This window comes from Perna viridis, chromosome 11, assembly GCF_037379345.1.
Source record: "Perna viridis isolate PV_CMFRI_1.1 ecotype Kerala chromosome 11, ASM3737934v1, whole genome shotgun sequence".
Taxonomy (NCBI): Eukaryota; Metazoa; Mollusca; class Bivalvia; order Mytilida; family Mytilidae; genus Perna; species Perna viridis.
In genome coordinates this window covers 33,076,950-33,101,960 of record NC_142455.1, presented here as the reverse complement: position 1 = coordinate 33,101,960, position 25,011 = coordinate 33,076,950, and the positions used below count along the sequence as shown (strand labels likewise).

At 32.9% G+C, this 25,011-nt stretch overlaps 2 protein-coding genes across 4 annotated transcripts; one reads left to right on the top strand and one right to left on the bottom strand.

Moving 5' to 3' along the window:
- The first annotated feature begins 662 nt into the window (after positions 1 to 662).
- On the top strand, positions 663 to 4,109 carry LOC148603782 (uncharacterized). The gene is made up of 4 exons (XM_088552626.1): positions 663 to 796; positions 1,007 to 1,130; positions 1,838 to 1,933; positions 3,904 to 4,109. The coding sequence occupies exons 1-4, from the start codon at positions 767 to 769 to the stop codon at positions 4,053 to 4,055; spliced, it is 402 nt and encodes a 133-aa protein (XP_088408752.1). The 5' UTR covers positions 663 to 766; the 3' UTR covers positions 4,056 to 4,109.
- Positions 4,074 to 24,570, bottom strand: LOC148603781 (uncharacterized). 3 transcript variants are annotated; one of them, XM_088552623.1, is made up of 13 exons: positions 24,365 to 24,570; positions 14,275 to 14,441; positions 13,820 to 13,919; positions 13,272 to 13,357; positions 12,732 to 12,893; positions 12,402 to 12,495; positions 11,661 to 11,739; positions 10,302 to 10,695; positions 9,627 to 9,684; positions 7,527 to 7,741; positions 6,653 to 6,740; positions 5,843 to 5,957; positions 4,074 to 5,006 (listed from the first exon to the last, which is right to left on the bottom strand). In XM_088552623.1, exons 1-13 carry the CDS (start codon positions 24,504 to 24,506, stop codon positions 4,799 to 4,801), a joined length of 1,908 nt encoding a protein of 635 aa, XP_088408749.1. In that variant the 5' UTR covers positions 24,507 to 24,570; the 3' UTR covers positions 4,074 to 4,798. The 3 variants fall into 3 exon arrangements, with proteins under 3 accessions (XP_088408749.1, XP_088408750.1, XP_088408751.1); XM_088552624.1 differs by having other exon boundaries at positions 14,275 to 14,858; positions 24,365 to 24,502; XM_088552625.1 differs by having other exon boundaries at positions 14,275 to 14,850; positions 24,365 to 24,476.
- Positions 24,571 to 25,011: the final 441 nt, after the last annotated feature.

Below are 25,011 nucleotides of genomic sequence, written 5' to 3'. Positions count from 1 at the left end.
TCAAACAAAACAATCAAGTGAAATTTATGTGAACAGCGTGACAATTTGTCATTGAATTATATTATTTCTAATCAAATTCTAAGATGAATGAGTATATGTGCATACATGTGGTTACAGTTCAAGTTCCGTGACTTTAAAATGAACTTTGTCATGTGCAATATTTACTTTTTCCAAAAAGAAAACAAAATTTAAAGTTCACCATAAAATGTTGTAGAAATGTTACTTGGGTATAAGTCAAGGGTATAATATCGAAATTAACAAGTTATACAAAACATTTGTTTTTTTTAATTGGATTGAGTAATAATTGTTACTGATATTATGCTTGCGATTATCATATATCAGATGTATTTGTAGTGTATGGTAGGCGTTCAATTGATTTTGTTCAAAATCATTTTATCAGTAATATGTTCTTTCTACACCTCATTAAAGGATCTAAATGACTTGGTGGTCTCATAGACAATTAACCTCATTTCATCCACAATTTTATTGCAGTGATTTTTTTATTTTTGATTTGTTTTCATTCGTTGATAAGACTGATGCCGAAAAATACATTTCGAAATTTCCTGTAAAACATTTTATCATGTTGTATTCAGGAATGTTCAATGCAATTATTTAGATACAATAATCTTAACCGTTTAAAGTTCTATTTCCCAAAACATTAGGGAGTTCTTTGGTTGCATTAAAATGTATTCTCGGACATTAGGGAGTTGTTTGGACGCACTGAAATGTCTTCTAGGACATTAGGGAGTTGTTTGGACGCACTGAAATGTCTTCTCTCCGACTTGATGGTAGCACAGTAAATGTTATAAGATAAATTTGAGACATAGTTAATTTTCTATATCTCTGTGGAATTTCTCAATGGTGATATTATCTTAATGTTCGATTGGTACATCTCTTTAATCAAACAAATTCAATGGCACCTTTCTCATTTGAATTCTTTGTTTTAACTAATAATCTATACTAAATCGTTATAGTAAATACGAATTAAGTGGTGTCCTTATTTCAGATTGACGGAGCAGTTATTCTAGAGGACCAAAAATGTGCCTGGTCATCGGAATGTCCTACTGGATCATGTTGCAGACTAACTAATGGAACACTCTTAATATATTCTGGAATATTCGACCATGTAGGTAATGTATTCTGTTTTCGTTCATTTGTTTGGGGTTTTTTTTTTTGTTGTTTGTTTGTTTTTGTTTTTGTTTATATATATATATATATATATATATATATATATATATATATATATATAGCGAACCACCCGCTTGCATTAGCGATCATAATTGTTCCTCTTTATTTTGTCTTCTGATGATCAATAACAAAGTGCATTTAACTAGCTATTACAATCAGAATTAAGATTTTATGCTGCAATCATCGCCTCCATGCAAAATCTGGTGTCGAATGCAGCAAAGTCGAATATAGGTTTGCTGTATTGTTTTACTTGTGACATGTATATTTGCGCAACATGAATGTTTAGACCACACCAGTAATATTTTAAGATTGCTATGAAACCTAGGATTCTTATGTTTACAAGTATTGCAGTGTCGTGAATCATTTTGGCCTGCCACAATACATGTTTAAACAAATTCTAATTGTATTTAATAACTGTTATATCACTTTTACAGGATAAACCCACATAAGGGTATTAAGGTATGTGTTAGTGTGTATGTATGCATGGTTACCGACCAAAATTTTACATATAATTTGAAATGACATTTATACCAACAATTTAATCATCATACAGTTTTCCAATATTGATACTTAAGATGATGAGACTTTACATCACAGTACTTTTGAGAATAATAAATGTATTTGTAATATTACCTTTTTTTATCCTTAGGACCATTCGATGAGGAAATAAATGGTCACTGTGTACCATTGGTGGCACAATATAATGAACAATGCAGCGACACATGTCCATGTGATGATACTAAAGGTAAACTGTAATCGAACCTTTATCATATAAACTCTTATCCTTACTCTTTCAAGATATTTATTTAAACAGTGACCTATTTAGTAGAAACATATTCTATTGAAGAATGTGTATCTGGGGGTCGTACTTGGAATGATACCGCTTTAACTCGTTGGTGAATATGGAATGACTGAAAATGTGTTTCATACTACTGTTGAAATCAGTAGCGTAAAACGTATAAGTGGGCAGTCCATTTAATAACTCATGTTTGTCAACGATGAATGTTAGTTTCCATATCCAGCCTCTCAAAAACGTTTTTATCATGTTTTTATTACTAGACTTCCGCAGTATATGACGAAGACAATTCACCCCAACAATGTCATCGAGTGCAGAACAAAGAACTTTTTACAATAATGGATACAATAACGACATTTCTCTTGAAATCATATGTATTCCAAATCTGCACATTTTGTAATAAGTAGTATTTTTTTTTATAAGAACATCAGACAGGTGATTCATGCATGTCAAAAACCCACCCATTTCAATTTTATTTCTTCTTCAGAAAATGCTACTGATCACATAACTAGTCTTATAATTAGTTTTTCATTTGGTTGTTGCACATTTGAGATAAAATTTACTTAGATTATACATGAAATTGGCACTTCGCCAGAATTATAATTCTTGATTTGAATTGATTTTGGTTGATTTTAGTGGGAGTTTAAAGTGTGATTTTCTCAAGAGTACAGGTGTCTGAATTTTTTTATATGGACTTGTACTTAAAGAAAGCGACACTAGTCACACTCTCAACATGCTTGATTTTTAAGCGAGTGAATTTTCACTATGGATGTGAAGCCTTTTATACAAGCGTCACAAAAAATGAAGCTATGATGGCATTTTCTAGAAAACTCGGCGGGTGTTTCTAGAAAAGCAGAGGACGCTTAACCTACCGTTGCACCTGGTCCATGCCCTCAGTTTTTAGTCCGAGTTGCTCATTTGCTTATTTTTACTTTGTATATATGATTTTAGTTACTCTATGTTCTTTGTTGTGTATGTATGTTTTCCATGTCTGGTCTTTGTCCCTGGATTACATTCTTTTTGAGTACCGCTATAACCTTGGTTCCCGTGATTACTCTAGACAGAAGACCTAACCCTTTTTTTGCTAAAACTTGCATCGTCTTAATTCTTGCTGAACTTGTCCTCAACCTCAATACCTTTCAGACAGGTGGCAAACACCATACCCATTCAGGTGTAGTGGCAATGGTAGCCAAAATTGGACCCAGCTTTGTTTGTCTATTTGTTGGTTACTTGGCACCGTACCAGATCTTTACAAAAGATACACAGGATCTCTGTCTTTGGGATGTCTTTGGATGAAGAACATAATTTGGCGTCTTTCTTCAAAAACAATGGAGATCACCTGGTCTTCATCGTCTGGATAAACAATGGTCTGTCTTCCCATAAGTAGTACTTTTGCTCCTAACGAAGGCCGTAATACAGAAACTTTGGCCCTCTTTTTCTACGTTTTATTAATTTTATTTGTATTTAGTTCCCTTTTTCCTTTTAAAATTATCTATTGCACACTTTTATTATTATTCCTATTTACGCTAAACTGAGCCACTTCACAACTCATATTATTCTAATGACCATAATTTATCACGTTTGGAGCCAATGAAATGAGCAATGCAGAATTTCACAGTACAATAACTCACTTAACAACTTTGATTTTCTTATATAATGTTTTTTTTTTTTTCGTGATGGGAAACACTACTTGGATATTCTTGGTTTTTTATATCTTTACCGTGTTTGAAACGTTCCATTTAATGAATTTTGTCATTTCATCGCACTGATTAATATCCCTTGTCGTGGCGAATTACTACATTTGATAAAATCTAAGTCTATTTTCTATTGGTGAGTTTCAATTTTTGATGACGCAGATGTGTTTTACATAATGTAAATTTGTACTGAAGTAACCTTTATTCGGATTTTGTCTATTGCAGGACTGACATGTTTCCGAAGTGTACTTTTTGACAATACTATAGCACCATTCCGATGTCAAGACAAGTCTTATGTTCAAGTTGAGACAGACAAATTTATGGACTGTTTTCATAACCCAAAATGCCAGTTGCCATTACAACATGTCCAAAATTGACTTAGTCGTACTACAAAATTGTTAAATATTAGCCATTTATAGTCAATAAACTATAGTAACAGGTTTCGTCATTATTCACATAAATATAAGTTATAAAGAGTAAGATTTTCTTCTGTAAAACAACAACACAGTAATACAAAGCATGAGAATCATGTTCGGGCAGCGTATGTTGTACATATGAGTCAAACACGTATGATTGTCATTTGTTTCTGACGTCACATGATTTTCACATGACAAACATATGATAATCATGTGATTTTCGTAAATGTATGATTTGAATATATTAGCGAGCTACTATTTATATTTACATATGAGAATCTCATTCATGATTACCATATGAGAATCATACGAGTGGAACAATATATGATTAAAAATACAAATTTGCTCAAAAAACAATATCTGGTAGTCAAATTACAAAACACAAAACTAAGATATTGCAATTTGCAGCTCTGATTCTACTAACAAAATTCCTGGTTTTATAGAGTAATTTTTCACTGCAGTGCATGAAACACATGGTGCGATATCAACAACATGGACATATAACAAATCAAGCATAATAGTAATACAGGGAAAATATGAATACAACATGTATCATTGACCTTTTGACCTTTTCTCTTCGAACACATCTATTCTGAAATGTTTCATATGACAAAACCGATTATAGATGTAAATGATATTGTCTGCACCAAGATGTTGCCTTAAAAACCGAGTGTTCTTTTTTTCATAATAATGTGAACTGCATTCTACTCATCCAATTTTCTGATTCTCATTGCTACGTACCATAGAACTTTTGTTACTACAAATATACCAGCTAGAACCGCTAAATAATGTAAAAACGGCCAGTCAACATTTGTCATCATTAAAACAATGTCGGAATTGAATTCCGTATACGTAGAATTTGTGGTAGGATCAATCATGTTACAAACAGGTATCATACTCTTTGTTGCGCATCTAAAATATATATTTCATAAGATGATTGAATATGCAATGACAATAGTTACGTGGAACAATTTGCTTTCTTTTATGCAATTTTAAAATTCTTATTATTTCTGTGTGCTGTAATCAAATGAACTGTCACATATTAACATGATGTATGTATTTTAAACCCATTTTATTAATTATAAACAGGTTTGTGTCATGTTTCTGTTTAATAAAAAAAAATCATTAGTATAAATACAAATATACCATGTATATTGCAAATTTCGATGTATTTTAACCTCTCATTAGCAGCATTAGAATCAAATACATAGGAAGATCTACATCTAAAAATTAGTTGTATACAAGAAATATTCAAAACCAAAACTATCGAAATTGGAAGCCAAATCCATCATCGAGATGGTCTACCATATACAATACAAGAAATGAATCCTTAGTGTTTAAGGAATATTTGATTAGTAAACATTACCACACACAGATAACAAGGATGTTGAGATATTATTTTCTCTTTCTCTCCCTTTTTTATTATGTACATTAATGTATTTTTAAACATGATATGAGCAACTCAGCGGGTGTTTCTAGAAAAGCAGAGAACGCTTACCCTACCGGTGCACCTGGCCTATGCTTCCAGTGTTTAGTGGACTCCGAGTTGCTCGTTTGCTTTTGTTACTTTGTATGTATGATTTTAGTTACTTTATATTCTTTGTTGTGTATGTCTGTTTTTCATGTCTGGTCTTTGTCCCTGAATTACATTCTTTTGATTACCGCTATAACCTTGGTTCCCTTGATTACTCTTAAACAACTATGGAAAGTAAGGGATGTAGTTACGTGTATATATAAAAAGGACTCACTTGATTGGTGCAGCATCTTTAAACTCCAAGTGAATAAAAGCATTCAAACCATAGAAAAAGTATGATGCAAATCTTCCCCATCTAAACCATGCTGGTGGTGTATTAAACGCTCCACCTACAAGCAAGATGTACGGTCCAGTGTCATTGTCTGTTTCAATATTTTTTTGCTTGGATTATAGTACAACAAATACATGTAGAAATATCGGAATGTCAGATGAGCGTTTTCAAGAGTGTAGACTTCATGTTAAAAATGATACTTTAAACATTTATGGGTGTAATCATTTAGGGGAACTACATTATGAACGTTTAGCACAATACAATTTACATGTATATACATGTCGAGTTACCGAAGTGGTTGAATCAAGGGAATAGCAAAATGAAAAAAACTTAAAAAGAAAGTCCGTATAACAAAATGGCAATACCAGGATAAAAACCGAAAAGTTGGACCCCATTGCTATGGCTCTAACTTGGTACAGGCATGTCCAATGAAATATTGAGTTAAACCAGACTACACATCGCACTAAATCTCGAGATTTCATTGCGGTCAATTATTTACGGTATATTACAACCCAATATTGTCACCGACCAAAATCGGTAAAACCAGTAGTCATAATACACTGTAGTACTGAATATATGAACAAAAAATAAAAAAAAAATAATAAAAAAATAAAATGAACTAAGTACAAATAGAATACAAGCAAAACCCAAGAAGATATCAATTTTAAAATAAATCTCGAACTTCGTTCGTTTAGAAATTTTGTGAGTGCATACATTGAAACGAAATTAATAAGAAATACAAATAAATTTTACCCCATAACATCATCGACAGTAAACCAAGTGGAACCATTGTGACTGTCCAGGGCGGACGTAACGCTGCTCCTATAAACATACCAATGCTCTGTAAAGCAAAATTCCTTGATAATAAACAAGATGCACATGTTCAAAATCATAAACGTGTTATTAACTTTAAACAAAACAGGAAATTTTTCAAGAATTTTTCAAAATATTGTCCAGAAATAAACATTTTGAAACATAATTTGAACTTGAGCTACTCCGTTTTTTTTTTTTTGTTTTGTTTTTGTTTTGTTTTGTTTTTGTTTTTGTTGTTTAGTTTTGTTTTTGTTTTCTTTTGTTTTGTTTTTTGTTTTTGTTTTTGTGGGACTTCTTTGGGGTTCCGTTTTTACAAAGTATGTTGTAGGAGCTACAAGTACATGTATATTATTGCTAAACTCTTACAGACTTTTATTCACTAGCATTGTAACAAGTGTCACAGGACATACTTCCCAATTCGGAGCATCTGATGTCCTGGTTATTTGTCGGAGTTTATATATTGCAAGTGATTTTAATTAGTTCTTTGTGTGGTGTCTTATTTTCTTTTCTTTTATATGTTACTTCACTTCATTCTGTTCGCTACATTAAGCATGTAGATTGTCTCTGTTTCCTGTTTTCATGTTAAGTCTATGCATATGCAATGTACTTAGAATTTGATGTGTCTGAATTGTCCTTCTATTTCTGACGATTTGATATTTTAAGTCACTTCGTGGTATCTAATCTGCAAGTGATTCACAATTAACTAAAACATTGTTCCAAACTTAAAAATGACAGTCTTTGTGACAACGCAATCTTTAATTATAAATACATATAGGTATCTCAGTTATAAATTGGTGCCATAATTATATCATACCTGAGCAGCCAATACATCAAGCATCAGTACTCCAAGTGACGCAACAAATGCTATAACACCATTAAGGTTAGCTACCCAGTAAATAACGGCAAGGTATATACAGGGTTGTAAGACGGCTATGGGTATCTCACTAATAGTCTTTGATAAACAGAAAGCAGATAGTCTATAAAGACTGTACTTTCTCTCTCTGTTTATAACTTTAATCTCTTTTGGAACTAGAAATTGATTGATATTGTTTATTTAAAGTGCAACTTGGAAAAAAATCACAATTATTTATTGATATACAAGCATATGTGTTACTGTAAAGTGCAACGGAAAAAAATCATAATACATGCAATTATAGATTTACAAACAAACACACACACACATACATATATATATATATATATATATATATATAACGTCTCAGAATGTAACGACTCTATTCACTACACTGCTCCATCGGATCAAATTGATACAGGGTAGATAACGTAAACTTATAGAAGGGTCTGAAAAATTCCCAACGATGTTAGAACTGTCAAATTTGCGATGCAAATTTTTGTCGTTCCCTCCGCGGGACTCGAACCGTTGTGACATCTATGGCAACACCGCCTGCACTAAGTCCAGCGCCCTAGACCACTCGGCCAGTTAGGCTATATAAAATATAGCTTTCGCTGGCCGGGTGATTCCTCATCGTAGGATTAATCTAGGGCTGTACTCAGATATATACACAAACGTCTCAGAATCATCGGATCAAACTGATACAGGGAAGATAATGTACACTTAAAGAAGGGTCTGAAAAATTCCCTACGATGTTAGAACTGTCAAATTTGCGATGCAAATTTTTGGTCGTTCCCTCCGCGGGACTCAAACTCGTACCGTTATGGCATCTATGGCAACACCACCTGCACAAAATCCAGCGCCCAAGACAACTCGGTCAGCTAGGCTTTTAACATATAGCTTTCGCTGGCCGGGTCATTCCTCCTCGTAGGATTATATATACATGTATATGTATGTATGTATGTATGTATGTATGTATGTATGTATGTATGTGTATCACAAATGTCATAACACGCCAGTATAAATATCTCTGATATGCGTTGTTTACCAATCAGCTTTGATGCTCTTGCTTTTTTAACATAACATATACAATAAGTTTAAAATATAATTATATACTATAAGGTCATTGCATGAATACTTGTCCCGAGCAGAATATTATATTGCACTCGCGAGCAGAATATTATATTGCACAACCTTGCGAGTGCAATATAATATTCTGCGAGGGACAATATTCGCCAGTATTCGTGTAATATCCCTTTTATTATATAGTAATAAATATTTCAGTTAACATTATAATAATTTGTTGGATATAATGCATTTTACAACGTTGTATGGGTTTTATTGCACTAGTTCAAATATGATGCATAATAAATATATGAACTAGTGCAATATGAATTTATGAATGTTTGATAAATTGTAGTAAAATTGAAAGGAATGCATTTTTTCTTTGTATTAACTGAAAGAAAAAATGGAATCACAATAACTGTCACCAAACACGGAAATATGTTAACCCAAATAAAGAGGTCATTGCCATTTTTATAATTTTATGTTTTTATGTGTTTTTTTCTGCTTGTCTATAAAGTCTTTGACTCCTTGTCTGTCAACATTTAATACAGCATTATTTGCCTCCTCTTGTGGTATTTCTTCGAATTCCGCATTTTGTAACAACCTGTTAATATCCCGCCCTGCAATTTTTTTTTTAAGCAGTCGACAACAGTTCAATAAATTTAAAACGTATTCGGAACGTCTCCGAATTTTTCTGGATACGAATGAAAGTTTGCGTGTAAATACCGGGATATATTGCATGCTTTGTTTTTCTATTGATTTGAATAGGAAAATATCTATTACTATATAATAATATTAAATATTGTATTTTTTTCAGTTTTGACATTAGATTCAATTTCAACTCAACCTTTGTATCTAAGTGAAAGCGTGATTTTAAGATAAAAGTGTTGCATTTGTTGCACGTAGGGTTCTGATACCTATATATTGTAATTTTGGTTCCGTTCTGTATATTCGTAAGGGAATTAAAACCCTATATCTACTTGTTTATAAACTTACACGTGAGTATTCCATCCAGTAATGCAAAGAACGCCCATTGAACAACAGTGAAGAAAAACTGAATTAGAAGAACATTTATTTAACAGTCATTAGGACGTCTTAGTAGCTTTTTAATTGTCTGTTGTGGAATCATTGTTTTTTTTTTTTTTTTTTTTTTTTGGTTTTTTTTTAATTATTATTTTGACATTGTTTCATATTGGGTAGAATATGCAGAGTTAACAAAATCTTTACATGGACTTATAAAACACATTTAAACATGTCACATAAAAAGATGGATGAAACTACCTACAATATCAATTTATTAGTACATGTATCTGAATGTATAAATGTCAAACGCATTATAGTTACATGTATCTGTACATGTACAACATAACTAATGCTACCCATATGTTATCCTTTGTAATTATCTGTAAATAAATTTGTACATAATTATTATGCATGTTCGTCTTTGATATATTTAATAAACAAAAAGATGCACATGTCACATTGTCAAGGTAAAAAACATGTATAATGTATTAGCACATATGTGTTAAGCTTATGTGGTAATTTGCTTTGCTGGTCGTAATTAAACAAAAACATATGACATAATTTGTTCATCTTTTGTTTATAAATAAATAAGTCATATACATGTACAAAGATTTATAAACATGAAAAAAACTGTCTACATTAACTTACCAAACCAAGCCTATCTTTAACAGTTTCTTCTGTTCTTGGCGGCTGCCACCAGACCAGTACGCATATAACAAGAATGTATATGTTCTGAATAACGCTAATAGGAAATAAAATTCGTCTTCGGGCATTGGTGAAGTTTCGGCATAACAATATCCAAAATTGATTGCAATACGAAGTTGGAAATCTTTCAACGAATGACAAATAATCTTGTTTGGTGTCTTTTGAATGATTTATAAGAACTTTAACTTCATCTGCATCATACTTAATCCGAGATTTCGAAGCTACATTGTTATTGGTGTTTTCAAACTTTGACGTTGAACTCTGTGATCTTTTCAGGCTCGGTGATGTCACGTGGTACTTTGATAAATGGTAGTAATCAGGCCATTCCGGTGAAGTTCTGTTGAAAAGAAGTGAATCGAATTATACATCGATTAAAGCTGATAATTGTTGCCTTCTATTCCTGTTAACTTTCTTCTGTTCAAAGTTAATAACCATAACTGCTTTGCAGGGAGTGGATCCATAGGTTTTAAACGCATGAGAGTACAATCCAGATATTCATTTTTATAAATTATGGGTTTCAGATTCTGATTGCTCACAAAAGCGAAAACTGGTAAACAAAATATTTCAACAATCGGGGGTTTAAACTCCCCCCCCCCCCATACATTTAGTTTCACTTGAGTTTTAACATGTACCAATATCAAAAGAAATATTAGGAATCAACAACTATAAAATACAACAGTATTTTACCAATATGATTTTGATTTCGTTCTAACAATGGATTAAGTAGGTTTAGGGTTGGTAGTCGACATCTTTTCTACAGATCAGATCTAACCTCTCACAAAACTGTCCTAGAACAGTCTGAAGAGCAGTTCTATGACAGAATAAGTACAGTTCTCGGACACTTCTAGCAAAACCGACTCTACTAGTTGAACTGTTCTCGTTGAGCTGGCTCTACTATTAGAGCTGTTCTCGTAGACCTGGCTCTGCTACTAGAACTGTTTTTGTAGAGCCGGCTCTGCTAGAATTACCTGTAAGAAGAGCTGGCTCTGCTACTAGAACTGTTTTTGTAGAGCTGGCTCTGCTAGAATTACCTGTAAGAAAAGCTGGCTCTGCTACTAGAACTGTTTTTGTAGAGCCGGCTCTGCTAGAATTACCTGTAAGAAGAGCTGGCTCTGCTACTAGAACTGTTTTTGTAGAGCTGGCTCTGCTAGAATTACCTGTAAGAAGAGCTGGCTCTAGAACTTTTTTATGACACTTACTGTCCAAGAGCCGGTTTTCCTGACAGTTCCCCTGGGGATAGAACTGGTCTCATCTGAACTTATTATCGTAAAAACAATATTAGACCCTTTTTTTATTTTATACCTCATTTTATAAGCAGCTTGTATTATTTTATCTTGAACAGGGACGGTGTCGTCGAAACAGTCTTCATTCAGCAGCTCTACTGAGAAACATGAACTAGTATTACACGTACATGTATTCAATTGTTTGGATGATTAAACGTTATGTAACAGTGATATTTTAATTGATGGTTGCAGCATGTAGCATTGTCTTGGTAGCATATAATTAATAACAATCGTAATGGTATCCAATGGTGACATGTCAACAAGAACTTATTATAAACTTTACTCAAGTTGAATGCCCTTTGCCGTTATGTCCAACGTGTTCCATCTAAAGAAGACTAAAATATTCATCATACATTTTTTGTACTTCTATGAACTAGACCCAGGTATAACCGAGTTCGCCTATATTTTGGGGGAGGTGGTGCAGTGGTTGTGCTACATTTATCCGTTTCTTTGTGTAGTTATCTTGTATTGTGTGATTTGTTCTTCGTTTGTAGTCAATGTGGAGTTATTGTCATACATGAACATGTAGTTTTGTCTACAGAACCGTAACTTCGATTTGGTTCGCCGTTGTCATACATTTCTTTGATTTGAGGCGAAATACAACAGTCATTATATACTATTTACTTATTTAAATTTTAGGTTTGTCTTAAAATGCATACAATCAATACATCTTGTGAGAATTTACATAAATCATATAGAACAGTCGAATGAAACCTTTGCTAAGATTTTACACATATATATTCCTGTCACAGTCACTTACACATATAATCTATAGGATGGTAGCCTTTTGGTGCAGAAGTACCGAGTTGATGTAAAAATCTCTCACATTGGTCTGATGTTCCATAAAAAGCCGTCTACAATTGTATATAGTAACAACAGCTGAACACTAGTGTAACATTGCAATAAAATAAGCAAAATGCAAGTTAAATTTAGATCTATTGTCACATGTCAGTTAACAACTTAAAGTTTCACTTTTTTCTATAATTCACGAAACAAAAACAGAAATTCATCTCATTGTACGAAGTGGTAGGAAAATGTTAAAGACAGGCCATATTTTTCATTGTACACTAAAGCAACTATAGTTACTCACATGACCACCGTACAACATTAACGATTTTGTACAAGTTCCGTATATTCCACTCGGACAAGCACGAAGGGAGATTATTCCGATCTTTCCGTACTGGTTCATGTAATATCTTAAAAATCTCATCAAGTCAAGACCGTCTTTGTAATCAAGGTCTGTTATTGGTTCCTGTTTTGGAAGAAAAGTGAATTTCGGCATTTAACACATTAATGAGCATTTAAAAATATAAATGCTGCCCAAAAGCAATTCGTTTCTAATTTATAAAATCCCTTTCTTACTGGATTGTATTCTTTAGAACAGCTTAGTCAGTTGTGAGCAAGTTAGAAGTGAAACTAGCAATGATTTCTGCAATATACAGAAATTATGTACTCGCTCTGTTTAACTCTTCGATCAAGGTACAGAAGCATCAGCCAATGGCGTCGTTTTTATTCGGACAAGGGAATTTGTTATCAGAAATACGGTGCTCATTTATCACTTAGATCTTATGGCTACCTACATAGTATTATTTAAGTGTTTTGAGACCAATCCTATTAAAGCAATGCTTACATCAATGATCAATACTGTGTGGTCTGTTAACATCTCACAAGCAATGCTCAGACGCTTCTTTATTGATGGCGTTGCAATCTGTATCACTATAACATAGTATTGAGATAAATCCAATATTTCTGCAGCCGGGAAATCGAAAATTGCTTTTTTTTCATAATAGACCCATTTGTGGTATGTTGATGAGAATGCTCAATATACACTTCCGCGTGGTTGGGCTTGGGATTGAATAAAATAATTTACCTCTCGGAATTTGTATATTGAGCATGCTCCACGCATGCTCATCGACCATCCCACAGTTAGTAAATGAGTCTATTCGTATACATTCTACAGAACTAATCGTGAACCATTTAGCAAAAACCAATATTACACCTATTTTCATTTTAAGTATTTAGATGGCAACAGAAATGTATGAATAATTTAGTAGACGGATGCATCACTGATAGTACAATTGGAATTGATACAAATATTATTTGTCAGTGAAACATATTATACAATCTTACATGTACTTAAAAAGGAAATAATTTAAAGGGTATAACTATAAAACTTACTAAAATCTAGAAACAGGTCCAGATGTAGGAGATCAATGACCTGACGAACTCGTAGATTGAGATTAGACCCATCGTCTTGTAGTCTCAACCTAGCTGAAAACTAAAAAGGAATGTACTCATTTAACTGGGGTTATAAATGTGCATTTATTTACGTGTTAGGCATGACTAGTCGTCCATGAATTGTTCAACTGTATCAAATCACGTATCCCACCGAAGTTCAGCATTAAAATTTTGGAATTTGTCAGATCAGTTTTATGTTCGAAACAATTCAATTAAATGTGCCAATTACGGTACATTTTGTGGGGTAACTGTTGGCAGATTGTGTATTGGCAGCATTTGTTCTTGATACTATGTTTTTTGTTCCACAGTGTTCCTACAATGCCTTGAAAACTTTTCTTTTTTATGATGGTACTGTATTAACATTCTTCACATTATCAAAATGTATGCATATTTACCATAAGAGTTTCATATACTGTAAGGGTAGGTAAGAATAGATCTGTTGACTGCACAAAAGCTATTTCTCCATCGCATTGTCTCATAGATTGTCCATTTACCAGTATGTCTCCAATATATGGCTTCAGGACTCCCCCAAGTGTGGACACCAAAGCAGTTTTACCAGATCCTGTGCAATGTAGTGTATCGTATTGTATATTGTATATAAACCTGAATTAATTGTATTCCTTTTTTCGTGCTATCGAGAAATTCCCATCCCTTTGTAAATAATGTTATTGTCCTGATCTTCGAGCTCGTGTATTTTTTTCATCTTGAAGGCTTATACGCGTATTTGAGCATTTGAACTTTGATATATGTAATATTATTGCAATGATAAACATAGACTAGTCTCCACAGTGTCTGATTTAGTTTCATCAAGATCGTTCTAATGACTTCTACTAATGTATGTTCAAGTTCAGATGATTTACAGTAGTACATCGACAAACACTAAACGTATATTTATAATCCATTGTTACGGTACTTCACCAGTAATACACTTCTGTGAATGAATACCACTTAGAATAGACTTGTCGTCCAACCTGTTACACTTAATGAAAATTATTTTGCGTAAAACTCAAAATAAATAATATTCCTTTTCTATTTCGATAACTATTGCTATTCAATGTTCGACATTTGTATATCTTTGAAAACATACCCTTTCTCGTTTACATTATTATTTATAACTGGAACAACAACTTACTTTCTTCGTCTTTGTAATTTTTCTATTACTTTGCCTTTTTTATTCTTCTTATCAGTTGCTGTTGTTACTATTTTTAGTTTGTTTTGTTTTGTTTTTTTTTTGTTTGTTTTGCTTTTGTTTTTGTTTTTGTTTTTGTTTTTTGTTTGCTTTAGTTTTTTTTTTCTGAATATTAGCTATAATCTTTTTTGTCGGTATGTTTGCAGTTATAATATTGAATCACAATTAGTTGTCCTTATCTGTATTTGTGTCTTGAATATTGTTGTAGTCATGGATATATATTAAAGAACGAGTTAATTACACATAGTCCACGTATACAAATACATATTAGTCCCCATGTAATTAGTAGTCAACCTCGCGGACCAAAAACTTCATGGATACTTTTAAGTGTCAGTCTCTGGCAATCAGGCAGAGGGTGAAACATGGTATGAAAAAAAACCATTTTGAAAGTTTAATTGACTATTTGCAGCATCAGAATCAAGAAAAGAAGACAAGATTTTCCATTACGAGTTGATGAATTGAGTTATTATTTCATTGAAATGCACTAGAAATGAACATTTCGAATGCAGATAACTGTCAAAACCTATAATTTTTTAATTCTATTCAACCATTCTGAGGAAATCCAACGATATATAGAGATAAAATAACAGTTTTTTTTCAAAAAGCATCTTTCAGTGATACTACACTGGCAGATCGCTGGGGTTTTTTGACATGCGTGTTTCTGATTTTGCCCATTTAGTCTTCTTACAAATAATTACACTCAAATATAACCAGTCACGTCAATCCGTCTTACAATCGTGATATCTTACTACATTATTTCTGGTACATGTACTCAGTGGCAGATCTATAATGAAGGTTTGAGGGTTGGAAAATCTATTTTGTTGAACAGTTTTGTTGATTTCGTACAAATTTCTTGCAAAAAATGAGCGACTGACATTCTTTAATTCCCTCCTTAACATATTTCTGGACCGGACACACTACCCCTTTATGAATTTCTAGATCCGGTCATGCATTCTTGAACTTAGTTAAATCTCAAAGCGAATTACATTTTGTACCTTTAAAAAATTAAAGTACTCATATCCTGAATGAAGTAGGGAAAAACTAAAAGGAAAGAACTGGTATCAAACGTTTCGAAATCGTCTTATTCGCCATTCAGGTTACGAATGATAATCAACTATGTTAAAAGTATCACACAAAATTCAGGTATTTAAGCGACCAAAATATACAGCAGTAAAATATTGTTTGACCTTTATCTCAGGTAAATCGACAAACACTAAACATGTATTTATTGTCCATTGTTGTGGTACTGCTCTGGTAATACACTTCTATGAATGAATGCCTCCAAGAGTAGACTTCTTGTTCAAGGTGTCACACATACTATTCAAGTCACACTTAACGAGAAACTTAAAATAAGTAATATTCCTATTCTTTTGCATTTTCTATTTTTGGTTTCGTAATATACCTGTACATATTTGAAAATATGCCCTTTTCTCCATTACATAATGCATCAGTTTTCACTGTAGCAATAAATTTTCTTCTCTGTGTACGTGGTTTTTGTTGCTTTTTTTCATTTGTCTTATAAATTGATATTGTTGCTGTTTTTTTGTCTGTTTTGTTTTGGTTTGTTATTTTTTTTTCCAAATATTATCCATAACCTTTTTTTTTCGGCTGGTTTTGAGTTAACATATTGGCTCATTATGATATTTGATTGGTCTTTTTGGTTGTAGTGATCATTATACAAATGAACAAATTTGTAAAACGTTTTAGTCAACCTCTACCAGTACTTATACACGTTTATATAAAGTCAAAACCACTATTTATTTGGTGGTCAACTTCCGGGGACTGTGTAAATGAATACTTCATGAATATGGTTGCGCACGGTGTCACATGTAATACCGTTAAGTGTAACGTCAAAAAGATACATGACGTTTATTCTAAAAGAAAATTGTGCTAACGGCGTGTTTTTGCTTTGATATTGAAATCCTGATGATTTTGAGTTCAAAATGCATTTGAAAATAAAGAATCGATATTTCTGCGTAAATCAAATCATCATATATTCACAATATGTGGGGAAGTTTCGAATCTACGAACAAATAACTGAAGAAAGTCATTTAAAATTCATCCATGCTTATTCCATGCTATTCATTTTAATTTACTGTTTTTGTTTTGTTTTGTTTTGTTTTTTGTTTTGTCCTTAATCTCGATAAAAATTTTAACCCTGAAGTGGGCTTCTCATGCACGACCCTTATTGTACATTAATCCTTGGCATTCATTTATCAAGTATGTACATGTACATGTACATGTGTTATTATTTAGATTTTTTTGCACGAAAAAAAATTCTGAAAAAAAAAACATCATTACAGGTGCACAAGTGTATATTTATGCCAACATCTAGGAAGATATATGTATATTATTTCTTTACGAAAAGCCATGAAATTAAATAATATTTTCGATGCAACGATGTCTCAAAACAATTAATTGGAGAGAAAACAACAAAACATTGTATTCGCTGTTCGAGTTTTGTTTATTTAACGATTTAAACAATGGCAATTTGATTTTCTGAGGTTGAGGTGTGGTCTGGGAATTTTTGCATGAAAATACACTCCCTGAATAATTTATCCTTTGATCCGTGTCTACGTGCAAATTTACCGGATAAGACTATGTCGGGGTTAAGAATACTAGTGGTATAACATACGCATTTCAACGAATAGTTAAATATCAAGTCGACGAAAAAACAGACACAACGAGTTGCTTTTCAAAATAAAGTCCGATGAATAGAATAAAAATAACGATCATACATGCGCATATTTTCAAACACGCATATTGAGAAAAACAGATACAAAAAATTACCTCTTAAGTAGCAGTCTTTCTAAAAATCAGACAGAAGGTGATTCACCCACCGAATTCAGTTTTATTTCTTGTTCTGAGACAGTTACTTTTAAGAAAATTATATAGATAATACATGAAATTTGTACTTTGCAAGAGTAATTATTCGTGATTTGGCTACATTTGGTTAATTTTTTAGGAGATGAATGTACATTTACGTATGATTTTCTAAAAAGTTCAGACCTGAATGCAAAAAACTTGTTGTAATATGAAAGTATAGCATATGCAACTACAAATCGTTTGTTTGGTGTGATTTTTCTTAGTACCATGAATCACTTTACCATTGGCAGTGTCTGAATTTTATATGGACTGGTACTTAAAACGTCGCGGATGTTTTCCTCTCCATTCAACGTCGCATGCACTAAAATTACGTCAAATAACCATGTGGACATTTTGTTTAGAAATCGCAAAAAACATGTATATATGCGATACATTTCTGCAAAATTACGTAATTTAGGGTTTCAGAAATTATTTTGAAATGCATATTTCAAATATATCTGTTAGGAATGTGTAACTACATTCAATAAAGATGTCACAGTCTACAGTCATTTTCAACGATTTTGGTGACAGTTTCGTGTCAGAATCCGATTTAAGTATCATACTGTGCCTTTTTAAGTATAAAAATGTTAATCTGTGCAAATTATCAAATATTTTGATACATGATAATCCTACTACGGCTTATTGTTGAGGACTCGCGCATAATTAAAAAAACTAAGCAATATTCGCAACCAAGTATATGAAGTGGCCATAATAGATATTGAAAATATTAGGTATACCTACGAATGGTAAACTTGACGAATATCATATTTTCAGACAGGTTAACCAAAGCTTCGACGAGTTTTGGCTCGTGTTTTGGTGACACTAGTACATGTAACGATTCGGTAAGTGGAAGTAGAAGTAATGTCTCCTTCATGACTCAAATTTAATAATTAAATTTTTTTAATTTTTTTATGTATAGTATGTTAATAATTGTTGTGTTTAGTTTTCAAATCCATGGTTTATTATAAGTGAGGATATTAAAACTTTTAATGGCTCAATGGTGATCAATAAACGTGTACTGTTTAATACTATAAATGGCAACTTGGAATTTGGCGATCTATATGTATATATTGTATTTATCAGTTTAATGTATTACTTCTGATTTAGATTTACCAGATCTTGAGGTTATATGGATCCAGTTACAGATCCGTAACAAAAACGTTTTATATGGGACTTTTTACGTTCCGCCTCATATTAGTAACGAGGTATGGAGTACAATAGAACTTTCTGTGGAATCAGCCGTTAATGATGTCTCTTGCGACTACGTCATATTGACTGGTGATTTTAATGATAACCAGGAAAATCCCAATCCGAGAATGAATCGTGTTTGTAATACATACAGTGTAGAGCAAATGATTAATGATCCCACAAATTTTACTGAAAACTCATCGTCTGACTTTGATTTAATTGCCACTAGTAGCATAGATTTTGTGCCTTATACCGTCCCATTATTGGGATACTAAATTCGCCAAAACCAACCCATTGTTCATTCAGGCGTAAAATTCAGACGTGTACGGAATTTAGTAACCTTACAAGTGTGGAAGTCCAACATAGCTATCAAAATCAACTTGTAGACAGGTGGAAACAAAACTACCCATCTACGAAGTCATGGTGGTATATATGCAACCAAATATCTGGTATGAAGAAACGAAAGTTGGCATTATTGAAAACTGGTGGTCTCATTACCGATGAGAAGGCCAACGCGGACGAATGTGACGAATTTTTGTTCTTTAAACCGAACTGAATGACTCTAACGCTCATTTCCCGAATCCTATCATATGTGATAACGAGCTTACCGAAATCATTATTAATGAATCCGAGGTAGAAGAGGTACTCAAAAACCTTAATACTGGTAAGGCATCTGGCCCTGACCTTGTCAGTCCGAGACTTTTAAAGACCGCGTTTTCCGAATTGAAAGGTCCATTATGTAGACTTTTCAACTTATCGCTCTCGAAGTCGTTCTTTCCCACTATGTGGAAGAGAGCTAACGTAACGCCAGTTTTCAAAAACGGGAACGTGCGAGAGGTTAGAAATTATCGGCCTATTTCTTTATTCAGTATCATATCAAAATGTATGGAACGTCGCGTATACAAGCATGTAATTTTTTACCTGAGAGAAAATCGGATCATCACTCAGCACCAATCTGGCTTTACGCATGGCGATTCGGCTGTGAATCAGTTAATTGTCAATTCTAATTCGTTTGAGCAAGCCTTGGATCACGGTAAGGAAGTTCGTGTCGTCTTTTGTGACATATCTAAGGCATTTGATCGTGTTTGGCATAACGGATTATTATTTAAGCTACAACAGTATGGACAAAACGGACGTCTGTTACTATGGTTTCGTAGTTACTTATCGGATCGACTACAACGCGTTGTTTTAAAAGGCGATTTTTCTGGTTGGAGAGCTGGGGTTCCGCAAGGATATATATTTGTTCTTTATTATTTCTCATTTTCATAAACGATATCGTTGATGACATTGATGCTTATATTAAATTATTTGCCGATGACACTCCTGACGACGCGGCACTAGCATTGAATAGAGATATTGAAAAAATCCACCAGTGGGCTTCACGATGGCTTGTACAGTTTAATCCTCAAAAGACGGAAGCGATGTTAGTATCACGTAAACATATCAGACAGGTACATCCTGTTCTACAGATGAATAATTTCGATCATAAAGAGGTCCTCAATCACAAGCATTTAGGGGTTTACTTTTCGAACGATGGTTCATGGCATGATCATATTGCTAAAAAGGCGTATTCGAGGATCAATGTACTTCGGCGTGTAAGTTTGGTTCTCGATCGTTTTACTTTGGAAAAGATGTACATGTCATTTATCAGACCTATTCTAGAATACGGAGATGTAGTTTGGGAAAACGAGTTACCGATTTTGATTAACAAGATCGAAGGTGTTCAGATAGAAGCAATGCGTATCATAACTGGTGGTACCAAATTAAAATCGTTAGACAGCCTACATCGAGAAACCGGATGGGAAAAGCTTGTGCTTTCGCGGATAGAAGGCGAAAGCACAAGCTTGTGATGTTTTATAAGATGATAAATGGTGACACACCCGAATATTTGAGTACCCTTGTACCAGACGCGCGGGTTAACATCCATAACCATTTTACCCGTCAATTTAATGACATATCAGAAATACGAACAAGAGCATCCTTGTTTTCGAACTATTTCCTGCCGTCCACTATTCGATTGTGGAATAACCTTCAAACGATCGAAACGCGCAATTTCAGATCATTACATGTCTTCAAAGCGCGTTTATATGTTTCGAACGAACGCCGACGGCCATTATATTATAATATTGGAAACAGACTAGGTCAGGTATTGCTCACCAGGTTGCGAATGAACAGTAGTTCACTCAACGAACACCTGTTCAGGCGTAACCTCGAGGGTATCCCAAACTGTGTTTGTGGACAAATTGATTCAAACAGCCATTTCTTACTTGAATGTCGTATTTATTTTGATTTACGACGTACCACTATTCACACTTTGAATTTTCAGTTTGACATTGATATTCTCCTAACTGGGTCTGATGCTCTATCAACAGATCAAAATACAGAACTTTTTCTGAAGGTGCAATCCTATATTATAAAGAGTAAACGATTTGTAAATGCTTATAAATATAATTTGTATACATGCTATCTTTTGAGTGCATTTCATCTACTTTTTACATATATATTTTTTTTTTTATTATTTTTTCATTTTTTTTGTTTTTTTTATTCTATTTTTTATTATCATTTTTTAATTTTTTATATATATTTTCTTCTTTATAATCAATTTTCTTTCAACTTATATTTTTTTTCTGTAATTAATATTTCCCCAATAAGTTAACCCTTTCCAACTTCATTACACATATAGTACATGTATTTGTAAAAATTCCAAAGCATGCTTCTGAATGTATTGAGATATATTTTGTCCTTTATTTGGAGACGGATTAGCATAAGCCATATGGCTTGTTTCCGAATCCTTGTGTTTATTTACTACACTGTCATATCATGTATAATATTGACGTATTCTTTGAAATAAAATATGTTTAAACTAAGTACTTCGTCTAAAAATTAGGCGAAATGTGTATAAGGTGTGGCACATGAAGAAAAACTTCACTGATATTTTATTGCATTATCAAAGTATTTATACTCTATAACCTCAAGAAATTACTGCCAACGTGTTTGTAAAGTTAGCCTTTTCAAGATATTGATAGGTCAAATTTAGTTGAAATGCACTATGGAAAAATGGCGGGAAAATTTTCCCGAACTTTCTTTATATAAGCAGTAAAAAAATATCTACATCACCAATACTTCATGATAAATATAAGTAGCATTTCAGTTGTTTTCTAGATGTATATGAATATGTTTGATGCAAAAAGACCAAATTGAGAAAAATAATGTGTCATTCATTGCCTGATTCTTACACCGAATGTTACTTAAAGGAATTTAAGTTGCGTTTAATATTTTACATTTTTTTTTCATTTCTGATATATTTGTTGTCTATTAAAATTCCATAGAGACCATAAACATATATATGTATTTACTGTCTTGTTGTAGTAATACATTAATCATTGGCTGCACCCACCTTAGTATTCCAATTTAATCCTTATAATATTATAAGATTTATCAACAAGACAAACATTAAAGTTAGTACATAAAACAAAATCATGTTAACGTCATACATATATATGTGTGTGTGTGTGTGTGTGTGTGTGTGTGTGCGTTTACTTAAGCTTCACTACTTCTGTATACATGTACAAACATTTTCTAGGTACAATGTATAGAGCTTTGCAGAAATGCTCTGATGACAAATTACGCACCGATATTAAGTTTAAACAAAATCCTGGTTTTTAGACAATGTCATTAGTACTTTATAACGTAGGATACATACTTGTCTGTAGAAAGGCAGATGTCAGTGTATTCTTTCTCAACCAAGAGTTTGAAGGTCTTGCGCGTTTGTATGATCATTTATTTTTCATTTAAATTTTATGTTGCAGTTCTTTTTTATTTTATTTTATTTTTTTTTGTTTAAAAAACGTTTTCGTTTTTGTTTTGCTTTTTATCTTATTTATTTTGTGTTATTTATTTATTTATTTATTGCCTGGTTTATTTTGTATTTCAAGTTTCTTTTTATTGTCCCTGTTAGTATCGATTTATTTACCGCGACAGTAAAAGGAAATTTTCAGCCTCATCAAAAAACACCAAAACACCTCTCAAGGTATTGTATTTCCCAAGTGTTTACAAATGTGACACGGTATATTTACGGCATGGTTCAAAGATCCAACCATTAAATCTGTAAAATATTGGTTAGTCAGGACCAACGCAAACACTACTGATCCTATCGTTTATTTATAATTCTGTTACACGTCATATTTGGACTAGTAATGTCGTCATAAAATAAGAAATGTCACAGAACCTTAATATTTAATGTTCTTCATTCCCTATTATTGATACTTTATTTCATTACAATGTTAGTGACATTTAGTTGGTTTGTTTTACATATTACTCTGAAATGATTGTCGTGTGATTGGGTTTGTTTGTCTTATTCATTATCGATGGTGGGTCGTTTCATTCTACTCGTAAAAACGATTATCGTTAAAGTTCATGATTTTATATAACGAGAATGGATATTGTGAATATGTCAAAGAGACAATAACCCGAACGGGATGAAACATATTAGGTCAAGGCCATAGGTGTTCAATGAACGATACGGAAACCCTCACATAACAATGCATACAGCAGCTGCTCCCAAAACAATATGACGCACGGGTACAGAGAAATAGTTACCTCTATATACTACAGTAACATAAAGGTAGACAAAAAGTGAAAGCCAACACAGGGCATACAGAGACCAAAAATTCCTGACTTGGGACTTGCGCGCAAAAAGGCGGGGGTTCAAGCACTTTGGTGTGATCAAAACTGCGTTTTAAATTTTGACGTTTCTGTACTTAAATTTTACCGTTTGCGACAGGAGTGGTTGTAACCACATTATCAATGAAGTCATGTTATGTATAATAAGGTACATTTGTACAGGGATGAAATACTTGATGTATCAATCAGCGTGTACCTTATATACAAAAACTTTTATTGCTAGTTGTGTTAATCCAATTTTTTTTTGTCTCTTGATAGGCAAAAAAAAACCCTCGTGGGCGAGTAAAGGTTTCTTGCTTCAAATGCTTTATTCACTGCTCGATTTATACTAATATATCGGTAGTTGACCGTTTTCCAGCGCATTTAGTTCTTTTGTTAAAGGTACGTGGTTGTTCATAATCTTTGACTGGTGGCACAAAAAAACAGTCCATATTATAAAATAAACATTCAGTTAAGCACTTTTAGAAACAAAGTATTCCTGTTTTAAACTGCTTCTTCTTTTATCTTTTAAGGAATAAGAGTTAAGATTGATTCCTGCCAGAATACCCCCGTTTTCTTACCTTTCGGTCCAAGTACCGCAAGAATCTCTCCCCTTTGTACAATTCCCGAAACATTTCTCAGAATATGGTTATCCTTTAAGCTAAGATTCACATTACGAAATTTAAATTCTGGTTTCGACGAACTTTCGTCATTCAATGCCATAGCTTATCCCAGAGTAAGTAACCTGCTTCCACACTTTCTGAATTTCTATTTGGTAGAGATTTAAATTTAAGACAGCCTGAAGAGGTTATAAAACAGATTAAGATACATAAATTATGATAAGCAGTTTAAAACGAAGGACTTATTGACATAAACCGTGAGAACATTATGACAATTTAGAAATCAATATATACCATCATTCGTTGAGTATACAGAAACTATAAATATGGGATAGACCCTCTAAGCAAGCACAATTATTCCCTTGGCAAATACAGATGGATCGAACTGGGTACATCCACTACCGAACTTGGTACATATATTACAGGACTTGGTACATCCACTACAAAACTTGGTAGATCTACTACAGGACTTGGTACATCCACGACAGAACTTCGTACATCTACTACCGAACTTGGTACATCCACTATTGTTTTGATATGTCCACATATTATGTTATTTTTATTTAAACATTCGTAAATAAATGTATTTTGTTATTTTAAGCAATTTA